At 44.0% G+C, this 12704-nt stretch overlaps 1 protein-coding gene across 7 annotated transcripts in view; it reads right to left on the bottom strand.

Moving 5' to 3' along the window:
* HDAC9 (histone deacetylase 9) overlaps positions 1-12704 on the bottom strand; it is a 422950-nt gene that overhangs the window by 48311 nt on the left and 361935 nt on the right. For all 7 annotated transcript variants that reach the window (XM_077936990.1, XM_077936988.1, XM_077936989.1 and 4 more), the window contains one exon: positions 10887-11005. In XM_077936990.1, coding sequence (XP_077793116.1) covers positions 10887-11005 — 119 coding nt within the window. The remainder of the gene's footprint in view (positions 1-10886; positions 11006-12704) is intronic.

Here is a 12704-nt window from a genome sequence, read left to right as displayed (position 1 = left end):
GATAGATAGATAGATGATAGATATAGATAGATAGATTTGCCTCCTGCTCTTATATAATCTGCAGTAGGGGAATGCCAATTCCTCATTGGGGTCTCACATAAATCCTATATCTTTGTCAAATGCCTTCAGGACTTTCTGCAATGTGAACATAATACAGCCCTGTGGCTTTGCTGCCCAGAAATAAATCCCTGGGGTGAAAGTGCACAGGTAACAGCCTACAAAGAACTCTACTGGATTGCAGTTTGTGGAGTTTGGATGCTCTTCTACGTTGTTGAAGGATATCGGGAATACTGGAAGACAAACTTCGGAAAGCAAGATTCCAGCCAGAATGGAAAAGAACAAGCCATTCCTCATCGGGACAATCGCACTGCACTCCATCAAGTAGAATTACACTGCTTCCTGTCGCCCAACATTTTGCCTAATGCAACCTGGGCTGCAACCCAGGAAATGCTAGCCCCAGAAGCAACTGAAGTCAAATATTCTGCATTGTGTTTGAGATACGTAATCCACTTGCTTAAAATCAGGATAAGTCCGTAGAAATAAAGCATTTCAGATTATTAATGAGCCAATGCATGTTTTTATTTAAGAAAGGCTCAACAATTTTGGGGTCTCCCTAAAAGAAGCTCAACAACTTTTGGGGTGTCCTGGTTTTGACTTTTTGAAATATGGCAACTCTAGTATCAAATCAAGTAGCAGCTGTTGGGTCTTGCTGGATGAAATGCTGGGTGTTTGATTTATGGTAGCACACAACCCTGGATCTTATACTTAATTATGAATAATAATAATAGTAATAATAATAATATGTATACCCCGCCCCTCTTGATGGGTTTCGCCAGCCACTCTGGGTGGCTTACAGCATATAAAAAAATTGTAAAAACATCAAACATTAAAAATTTCCAGATGCAGGGCTGTTTAGCCCCCCAATGCATAGGTGCCAACTCCCTGAGGCCCTGAGTGCCTGAGCACCCACAAAATTCCCCATGAAGGGGCCAGGCACCCACAAATTTTGGAGCCAGGGCCATGCAAGCTGCATGGCACCCATGGCACCGGGCACCCATGGTCACGGGGACAAATTGGTGCTCCTGTATGAAACTGTATATTTGTGAATTTTACTGGTCTACCCTGCTAAAGAAGAGCAAACCTCATGTCTGCTGCCATCACAAGGATATATAGATTATTCTCTTGTGCTGATATACAAAGCCTTGAACAACTTGGGTCTGGGATACCTTAAGGACTGCCAGAGCCCTTATTTCCCAACTCAAGTCACTGAGATAATCTAGAGGACTGCTGTTAGTTGTCCCCTGTGTTACAGAGGCCTGACTGGTCTGAAGTAGACATCAGGTATTTAATGTTGATGGTCCCCTGCTGTGGAATACCTGTCCAGCAGAGATTTAGCAGGCATCCTCCCTATCAATTATTTTTGAAGACCTTTTAAGATTGACAGACCTATGCAGCTGTTAAAAAACTTTTTTGATTAGCCAGTCATTTTAATGATTATTTCGTACTGCTTTGAATGGGACTTCAAATATCCCATCCTGATATTTTATGAGTTGACAGTCTCTCTCTCTCTCTCTCTCTCTCTCTGTGTGTGTGTGTGTGTGTGTGTCTGTATGTACACATACACACAAAAACAAGCAAAAAGAGGAACCTACGAATAAGCATTTGCAGGACAAGGAGAAAAGCATTTTACAGAAATGCAATTTATTGTAACCCAGAACGCTTTGGCATGTGGTACACTTCCATGGCTTGCATATTGAGGCAGGTTTGCTGTTTGGTAAAAATCATACTTGCCTGTCAAGACACACCACAGCACACTTTTGAATGTTTCATTTTATTCCATGCATGCTTGAGGAACTAAGAAGCCAGGATCCGGTGTTCAAACGTATTGTGACAACTACCTATTTTATTATTGTACTTCTTGGGGGAGGAGAGTGGAGTGATCTTTTGCCACGGCACCAACATCAGAGTTAGATCAAACAAAATAAAGGAATTTAGAAAGAAGAAAGAAAGAGAACAAATCCAACGAGCGAGCAACCAAACCTCCACATCTTTAAAGGAGCTGATTTCGTAAGACGCAATTCTGGGGAAAATATGAGAGCTAAAACAGCACATTTATTTAGCTTTAATTTTTGTGCTGTCATACTTCAGTGCTGGAGCCCTGATTTAGAACACATGCCATTTTCCTTTGATGTTCTGAGCTGCTTTTTTAAACAATGGCAAGAAAGATAGAAAGGAATTAAACTGCAACCCAAATCATAAAACTGGGCTTTTGTGCTCTTAATTTACATAAGGCTATTTTGGTTTTGGAAAGGCATTTGAGTCCCCAGAGCCTCGGAAAAGGAAAAGAAACCATTTCCATCAAACCATTATTTCTGGGGGTGCAATGAGGCTGTTATGTAAGGTCAGTTCCTCCCCACCCCCCTCCAATTGGTATTTAGTTTTCTCCTGGCCTTTCTTCCCCAACTCCTGCTGCCCACCTCCCAATGTCAGCCCAACCCATTTCTCTGTAGGGGGTGTGTAAGGGGGGGGAAAGAGGTCTCTCCTTATTCGCCTTTCCAATCCTACATTTTCATTATTGAAATCTTCATTTGTTTTGCAGTTCATTCTTGAGAGCCCTGATGAATCTTATGGGAGTTTTGATTGTTCCTCTCTTGAGGGTTTGAGAATATATATATATATATATATATATATATATATATATGCATGCAGTGTGGAGGGCCCTATTTCCCAGCACTAGAGGGTGTAGGTGTTGGCTGCTCATGCAGCCACTCAGTTAATTTCTGCACAGTAACAGTGATCTGGATACTACCTTGCACCATTTATATTCTGTGAACACTGTACTCAGAATTCTGAGTTTTTTAAAAAAAGCCATTTTAAAATGAGCAAAAGAAAAGGGGATCAGAGGCAGTTTTAGGGTACTGCCATAGGGGGCGCCACAACAACGATGTAGAACAGAGTGTGAGAGGCACAGGGGCACCAATTTTTAGTGTTGCACAGGGCAGAGGCGGAGCTAGCTGCTCTGGCACCCGGAGCAGTGCACATGCTGTGCACCCGGGGGAGGCGCGAGCATCTGGGGGGCGGGGGGTGATGTCACCCCCCCCCCCAGGGATGACACCCAGGTCGGACCACATCCACCGCACCCTCCTTCCTCCGCCAGTGACTCTGAAATCCGAGAGCCCGAAGTCAGCCACTGAGGGGATTTCTTTACAATCAGCAAATTCAACTGAGGATACTTTGCTTGAGATTTATTTTCCTGAAATGTGTTCCATCTGCAAACAGCACGCACATAGCCTCCAACATTTCTCCAACGGAAATAGGGACATCTTATTCCCTACCCTCCAACATTTCCCCAAAGAAAATAGGGGCGTCCCAAGGAAAAGTGGGACATTCTGGGATCAAGTCAGAAACTGGGACGACTTCTTTAAAACTGGGACTGTCCCTGGAGACACTTGGAAGGCCTGCATGCTAGGCACTGAGAAAAGTCGAAAATAGCCTTCTGGTGCAGTATGATCAATGGGAAGGTCGGTTCCTGCTTAAACTGGGACAGCCTCATACTGAAGCCAGTTTTAATCATGGAGTTATTGACATGTGTTCGGTACAAGACAAATTGCAAGCACAGATGAACTGGAGTTTCCTAAAGACAAAGTAAATCAACAAGCCTATGCTAACACATTAAACAAAGGCTTTTTACAGAAGGTCAAATCAGGGACTGAATATATGAACCCACTTTTTTTTCCAGTATTCACTTAGACCTTGAATAAAGAAGGAAGGTTGACATGCTAGCTTTTTGTGCTTAGGTTACACATTAGTGTGTTCCAAGGCCATACTTGAAAGTCCCTATTTATAGCACTTCATTTCCTGATTTATAGTCCAAAATATTGTCAGAAAGGCACAAAAAGCCAGAATAATTTGCCGCAAGGGGAACATTTCTTTTCCGGTCCCTCTCAACCCAGAAATAACAACAAAATCTGCCCTAGTTGGCTTTCTACGACCACACTTTTCTGTTTTGTTTCTTTGATCACTGGTGTTACCTTCAGGCCACTGGCATTATTAGAAGTGTTTGGAATTGGAATGTGAAGGACTCACAGTACACCCCTCAGTTTGTGCAATGTAATTTAATTTTGCACTAGGACTGTATACACACAGCACTTTTAAAGCATATTCAAAGCACACCATTTCCCTCAAAGGATTCTGGGCACTGCTGTTTGCTATGAATTATTGGAAACTCTAACTCTGTGAGGGGTAAACTACAGGGCCCATAATTCTTTGAGGGAAAGACAGTGCTTCAAATATGCTGTAAAGTTACAGTGCACACACAGGCTAGGACTCCAAGCTCCTAGTTCTCATCGATGGGGATGAGAGCTGGTCTATGCATTGCACTTGTGAGGCTGTCGCCACAGCTTTGTCCTACTGTGACACCATTCTTTGCTTCATCGGGGGGGGGGGGGTAAGGAACCTGTGGCCCTCCATACAGGGATGGCCCAAGACATTTTGGCACCTGGGACGAACCACAAAATGGCAACCCCACCCCGTCAGGGAAGAAAGGGTTAGTGAAGATCTACATCAGGAGCAAGGGGGTGAATATAGATCTACACTGGGAACAGGATGCGTGTGGCGCTGTGGTCTAAACCACTGAGCCTCTTGGGCTTGCCGATCAGAAGGTTGGTGGTTCAAATCCCTGCGATTGGGTGAACTCCCATTGCTCTGTCCCAGCTCCTGCCAACCTAGCAGTTCGAAAATATGCTAGTGCAAGTAGATAAATAGGTAACACTGTGGTGGGAAGGTAAATGGCATTTCCGTGCACTCTGGATTCCATCACAGTGTTCCGTTGTGCAAGAAGTGGTTTAGTCATTCTGGCCACATGACCCGGAAAGCTGTCTGTGGACAAACGCCGGCTCCCTCGGCCTGAAAGCGAGATGAGCGCTGCAACCCCATAGTCGCCTTTGACTGGACTTAACCGACTAGGGGCATTGACCTTTACCTTTACACTGGGAACGAGTAGGGAGTGAAGATCTACATTGTGAGTGGGAGCGTGGGGGTTAAATCAAAGGCCGCAACAGGGGAGGAGGAAGGGGTCTGCTCTGAATCCCGCCAGGTGGCTGCAGAGCTCCACCCGTACTTTACTCATAATAGCTTGAAAAATAATTCAATACACAGAATGTGCTGTTTGCTTAAAAACAACAACAACTTGGGCATTTGCTTGAGATAAAGAGAAATGCATTGGTGGACTAATGAAGGAAGGATCCCAAATACTGAAACTAGTTTTTTTTTAAAAAAGTGTGTGTGTGTGAGTTGGGGAGTGTAGAAAAGGTGCAGACCATGAAACAAATGGCCTTTAATTGCTTGATGGGGTTAAAACACCACAGCAGACTTTTTAGAGACTCCTTAACTTGTCTGTCCCTACCAGGATGGCCTCTCTGTCAGATTAAAGGTTATTGCCTCTCTGGCTTTCCCTGTGCTCAGCTTTTGAAGTCCATGGCCAAGGGGCCAGGGAGAGAATATTGCCTCAGATAAGAGGTATTTGCTTTTTAAAATACTTGAGGTAACAATCCGTGGAGCCCTTAACAGTCCAGCAGGGACCTATGAGCTCCAGCTAATGTCTCCTGGTTCCCTGTTGGTTTCAGGGCTACTCTCCATAAATAAATAAACGCCATCGCTATTTACTTGCCGATCTCGTGTATAAAGATCCATTCAAATTATGTCACAGACTTGCTATAGTTTACTTATAAAGAATGCTTCTCCACTGCCCTGCATCTAAAGATTCCAGGGCGTTTTACCAAAGCGTGGTTAAACCACTTCACGCAACTCATCTTAAATACAATTTTAAAACAGAACGAAAGGTAAACGTAACAAAATGCAAGAAAGCAAATGACCAAATAAAAACCCTAAAGCGGAAGTGCAGATCAGGTCAAAGTTCCAAAAGTAATCCCAAAAGCCTGCGCAAATAAGAAGATATTTGCCTTGTGCCAAACAACTACAACAAAACAAACTTTCTAAATATTAGGGGCATCAAACATTCCTTGTAAGTCGGACTTGGATAGCAAGGGGGTGAAATTCTGATAAATAAAGACCTAATCTGAGAAAATCTCAAAAATTCTTAGGAATAAAGTCCTGAGAATGCAGTGTGATATAGAGGTTATAGTGCTGGACTAAGACATGGCAGACAAAGTCCCACTCAGCCATGAAGTTCACTGGGTGACCTTGGACAACTCACTAATTATTAGGCAAGTCTGCTTTGCAGGCTTGTTAGGAAGATAATAAGGAGCAGTGTACACACCCACCTGATCTCCTTAGAGGAAAATTGGGATATGATGCAATAATAATTACAGTGCTACCTCAGGTTAAGAACTTGAAAATTCATTTTATCATGCCATACTGTAAACATTAAGGACTCCAATAATTGGGCTCAGCAGCAAGTAGATATCCAATCTCACATTGACTGATGTGCCTTCTAAATAAATGCTTCAAGGGCATCTTTTGTTAAACTACTGCTAATTGTCATTCCACTTTGCCCCATGGTGCCAAATGTTTTCTTTGAGATAACAGAGAAGAAGCAAGAGTCAAGTTCTAGAAAGTCACTAAGTCCGGCCTTTCTGGGAAAGGCAGAAGCTCCCCTTACCCCTCTCTCCCCATGAAAAAAGTCACCCAGCACTTTGTTTGACACTTTACTGTTTACTATCTTTGAGATAGTTCCCATTTAATGGTTCAATTACTGCACCGGGTGATAAGGCAGTATCAAGAACTTTAGGCACAACATTTTTCTCCCCAAGCATTTTATGATAAAGCAAATACAAAGGGCACAAACCAGCTAAGGTTAAGTGTTTTCTGTTTTTGTTTTCTCATCCCACCGGTTTCTGTGGGAGACACTTAAGCACATGCTTAAGCTACTCCTTTAAATCAACGGGGTTTAAAACTGCTTTGTTTGAGCTGGATCACAGTGAAAATATTTTGCATACAGTTCTTTATTCAAGACAGATAAGAAGGTATATGTTATTTTTCTATTATTATTAAAATTACAAGATGCACGCAGAGAAAAAACTTTAAAGTATAGAAATATGATGATGATGATGATATATTATTTATACCCCGCCCATCTGGCTGGGTTTCCTCAGACATTCAGGGAGACTCCCAACAGAATATTAATAAATATGAACTAAGGAAGAACATATCATTTTTTCATTAATGCAATGGCGAATGCACATCTGGTCTTGCACAGCAGTTAGGAGGTTGAAGTATTGGATCTCGGTCACTCACCAGCTCACAGGATTTATTTATTATTATTTTTTAACATTAATTTTTTATTGATTTTCAACAAGAGTACATTCATATACATTTGTTATACAAATAAGTCTCATATAGAACCTTAGCTCTGCCAAGCTTCAGACTTCCCTTCACCCCTTCAGTAAGTATCATATATTTTCATTATATTGAGTATTTTGTTCGTTTATCTAATTAGCCATATGCTGTTGAAGTTAATCAAACCCTGCCAGTGTCTTAAAGATTTACAATTGTCTCTTATATACACCAAATATTTACTCCAATTTTCATAAAACTTCTGAGCTTCCTGATCTCGTAGTCTCCCTGATAGTCTAGCCAGTTCCGCACAGTTTATCAATTTAACCTGCCAATCCATAATAGTTGGTATTACATCTGTCTTCCAGTTCTGGGCCAACAGAGTCCTTGCTGCCGTCGTGGCATACAAAAATAGATTTTTATCTTTTTTTTTAACCTCCTTTCCAACTAATCCCAATAGAAAGGCTTCGGGGTTTTTTTTTGGAAAAGTATACTTAATTTTTTTTAAAAAGTTCATTGTAAATTAGTTCCCAAAAGCCCTTCACCTTCCCACATCTCCACCACAGCTCACAGGATTATTTTGAGGGCAAAAATGAGGAGTTGTCATATATTCTGCCCTGAGTTTCTTGGAGTATGGCTGGGATATAAATGCAATTTATAGAGATGGTGGTTGGTTGGTTGGTTGGTTGGTTGGTTGGTTGGTTGGTTGGATGAAGGAATAGAAGGACATTTTGAGTGCAATCCTATGGTCCCTAAGAGGGCCTCCTGGGAGACATAGGATACTGTGGAGCTTTCTTTCCTCAGAGAGGAAGTGGCAGCTCCTCTGCCATGAACTCTCGCCACCTTGACCTCCATGGGATTGCTCCTCCCATTATTATTGTTTCTTATTTACAAATGACGCGGGTGGCGCTGTGGGACGCGGGTGGCGCTGTGGGTTAAACCACAGAGCCTAGGGCTTGCTGATCAGAAGGTCGACGGTTCGAATCCCCACAACAGGGTGAGCTCCCATTCCTCAGTCCCTGCTCCTGCCAACCTAGCAGTTCGAAAGCACGTCTAAGTGCAAGTAGATAAATAGGTACCGCTCCAGAGGGAAGGGAAAGGGTTTTTCCATGCACTGCTCTGGTTCGCCAGAAGCTGCTTGGTCATGCTGGCCACATGACCTGGAAGCTGTACACCGGCCCCCTCGGCCAATAAAGCAAGATGAGCGCCGCAACCCCAGAGTCGGGCACGACTGGACCTAATGGTCGGGGGTCCCTTTACCTTTACCTATTTACAAATATGTACAATCCCCAGTCAGAAGATCCTCAAACCAGAGAACCGCAAATCAAAGCAAGAACAGTAACACAATGACATAACATGAAAATAAAAACTCATCAACAGAAGTCAACATAGCACCACAGGTAACTAAATCTACTCAGGGTTAAAAAGTCTGCCTGAAAACAAACACTTGTATAGCACAAGAATTTGGTTTAACTTAATGTGTAGAGATGAAACTGTAATGCAGAAATACAGAACATACCAACCATATGCTCTCTGTTGCCCATAGACCATGGGTAGGAAAACTAAGGCCTGGGGGCCGGATCCGGCCCAATCGCCTTCTAAATCTGGCCCGCGGACGGTCCGGGAATCAGTGTGTTTTTACATGAGTAGAATGTGTGCTTTTATTTAAAATGCATCTCTGAGTTATCTGTGGCGCATAGGAATTCGTTCACCCCCCCCCCCCCAAAAAATGGTCCGGCCCCCCACAAGGTCTGAGGGACAGTGGACCGCCCCCTATGAAAAAGTTTGCTAACCCCCGCCATAGACCAACCCCATATGTGGAGTCCTTGCATAAGCAGACCCTTCCTTTCAGAGGACGAAGTTTCGCATGTCCAATGGAAAGCACAGGTATCATTTTTCTGTCCATTAAAGTGAATGGGTGGAGGAGCTCCATGTATGCATGAGAGCACCTACCCCCTGGCATATCTGGCTGGATGGGAAGCCATTGGGCGTTATCATGGCAATCTTTTAATATTTCACTGTTGATATGGCTCTCCTCTTTTTCTCCTTTATCTTTTTATACAATGAATATTCATAACGCATTGTGAGCCATGCTGATATTACAGGTTGTCTTATTAAAAATTTAATAACATTTTAGCAGTGGAAAGGAAATGCTGAAATTATTGAGCGGGGCTATAATATGGCAAAGGGGAATATCTGGATCTTGAGCTGCACAAAACAATTCCATTGATATCAACAACTGCTGCGTATGAAGATCAAAGACAGTATATATGTTCTTAATCTGGGGCCTTTGGGAGACCCTTTATGGGGTGTTGCACTAAAAGTCAATATAGGATCTGAAGCAGCAACATATGATCCAGTTTATGCACTATTCTGAAATGAGAAAAAAGTGTGTGTGTGTGTCATGGCTTTTCTTTCTTTCTAAGTATAGCAATATCCAACTGAGTCAATTATTTACTTAGACAAGGCAGAAACACAGGGTGAGCTCCCCAGAACAATTGTGCTAATGTAGTGAAGGGACCCCTGACCGTTAAGTCCAGTTGTGGACAACTCTGGGGTTGCAGCGCTCATCTCACTTTACTGGCCAATGGAGCCGGCATACAGCTTTCGGATCATGTGGCCAGCATGACTAAACCACTTCTGGCGAACCAGAGCAGCGCATGGAAACGCCGTTTAACTTCCTGCCAGAGTGGTACCTATTTATCTACTTGCACTTTGACATGCTTTCAAACTGCTAGGTTGGCAGGAGCAGGGACTGAACAACGGGAGCTCACCCCGTCGTGGGAATTCAAACCGCTGACCTTCTGATTGGCAAGCCCTAGGTTCTGTGGTTTAGACCACAACGCCACCCGCGTCCATGCTAATGTTGTTGGGCCATTAACTGGACCTTTGCTTCAAACGGCCTCGGTCCTTTATACCTGAAGGAGCATCTCCACCCCCCATTGTTCAGCCCAGAGACTGAGATCCAGCGCCAAGGGCCTTCTGGCGGTTCCCTCATTGCGAGAAGTGAGGTTACAGGGAACCAGACAGAGGGCCTTCTCGGTAGTGGCGCCCACCCTGTGGAACACCCTCCCTTTAGATGTGAAGGAAATAAGCCGTTATCCTATCTTTAAAAGACATCTGAAGGCAGCCCTGTTTAGGGAAGTTTTTAATGTTTAATGCAGTATGTTTTTAGCATTTGATTGGGAGCCGCCCAGAGTGGCTGGGGAGACTCAGCCAGATGGGTGGGGTATAAATAATAAATTATTATTATTATAAACCCTTAGCAGTGAGTCTCCCCAAAGAGCAAAGCCTATTCCTACTATTATCTCTGACTGCCAGACTCAAAAACAAAAACAAACCAGGCCAAATGAACACCCCACCAACAAAACCTTTGTGGTGCTACAATAGCCAGAATGTTGCTTATGCCCATGTCATGGGATGCAGGTAGCCATTGCGAATATCAGACACTACCGCCTGTCGACTCGTGCGTTGACTTTGCACCTTGCTAACTGCTGCAAAATGGTTACGTGAGCATATCAGGCAAAATTTTGGCACCACCTAGAATAATTTCCTTGGGGGAGAGACAGAGACTTTAAAAAATGCGTACGTACATTTAGCTGTCAGTTTGTACCCGCCTAGAGGAGGGTCGTGGCCTTCCACGGCATCAAAGCCAGCCGATACTAAGACAAAGTCGGGCTCGAACTCAGAGGCGATGGGCATAATCACAGTCCTGAAGACAAAGAATAGGCAAACGGTTATGAACAAGAGGCTTCATTTAAAACGCACTGATTAGCATGATACCATAATTAGCTGCCATCTAGCTCATCTCCCTCGAAGTTTACTTCCATGTTCATTTTCTCTCTCCCTACTTTCTGAGGATTTTTAATATTATTATTATAAAAAGACCCCCACAATTTGCAGGTACATGCGAGAGCTTCTAACGTTACACCCACATCTGGGCCTGTTTTATCCTTCTGCCTATAAAGGCTGACTCTTCGAGGGAAGTGACTAATGGATTACAAAGAGAACTCTGAAGTCTCAGTGGAAACCTGCATTGCTCCAGTGAGTGAGAACTTGGTGTAAATTTGAACTATAAATTTCTTTGGGGGGAAATGTTTGCTTTTTAAACTTATCCCCATCCTCTTAACATTTTAAAATGTTTGTCAAGATGGGGGGGGGTTAACTCTTGTAGAAAGGGTGGGGTGGGGACACATACAAATTCCCATAATCAAATTCAGGCCCCGCTGTCAGGCATTTTCTGAGGTCATGCCTGGTAGGAATTTGGCTACCACAAATCAGGAAAAGCACCCCCTGCTGGTTTCAGGAAGAAACTTCGAGGCTTTTCGATTCTCCACTTATTAACTCCTTCATACCCAGTGTTTTATATCAGCCTCTTTGTTTTGGGCCAGCCCTACAAGGGTTAGGTGAAGCAGTTCACTTTGGGCAGTGGAATTAAGGGGAAACTGATTTCTGAATGGGGAGACAAGCCTATTTTTAAAGTGTTGGCCATAGCAAAGGGGAAGAGGTGTCCTTTGGCAGCAAAACGTCTTAGGTTGGCAAGAATTTGGAATCAGTTTGTCAGTGTCAAGGCGAAGGCCTGTCTAAACCAGAAATCTTCACCTTGGTATTGCAAGAGTCTAGCCCTCAGTGACTTGAAAATTCAATGACATATTTAGTAATTCAGCAGGGTGGTCACTTACAAGTCACCCAAAAAAGAGGGATGCCTCAACAGCAACAAAAAAGGACACATATTTGCAGAAAATGTGTATATGCATATTCATGTATAAATGCAAATTTTTACATAATTACTATTCTCCAAATAGAAATACTCTATAAGGTCGCACTATAGTGGAAACACTGTGGCCAAGCAGCCTGTAAGACTCAGTCTGCTATAACTGTTGATGGGCTGCCTCAAGGCTCTAGCTCTCCATTCCCAGGACTTGGACCAGACAGCCCTTCAAACAGAGGACTGTCAGCAACATACTTCAATTAGAGGACTGTCCTATGCAGGGGCGTATGAAGGGGGGTTGCAGTCTGCCCCAGGTGTCATCCTTGAGGGGGGTGACAAAATGGCACACCGCGGGGGCAGCACTTACTGTGGGGCCTGGCCTGCAGTGCGCCCGAGCCACGCGTCTCTCCTGGGAGTGAGGCAGTGGCTCTGGGCCCAGCGCTGCCCAAAATGGCAGTGTGGGGCTTGTGTCTGCCAGGTGGACTCTGTGGGCAGCTTGCCAGGCTGCCTACCTAGGCAGATCACTGCGCCACCCCCTGAGCGGATCGCTGCACCACGCCCCCGTGGGTGGCTCGTCCCGCCCCCGCCGCTCTGCGTCCCAGAGCAGCTAGCTATGACCCTGGTCCTATGCAAATTAGGATATATGACAAATTCAGATTGCACCTGAATGGAACTGACTGCAGAACGCCAGCTCCACAGC

Source organism: Podarcis muralis, chromosome 12 (genome assembly GCF_964188315.1).
Source record: "Podarcis muralis chromosome 12, rPodMur119.hap1.1, whole genome shotgun sequence".
NCBI lineage: Eukaryota > Metazoa > Chordata > Lepidosauria > Squamata > Lacertidae > Podarcis > Podarcis muralis.
Note: the sequence above shows the minus strand (reverse complement) of the source record. Positions and strands in the feature narration are given on the sequence as shown.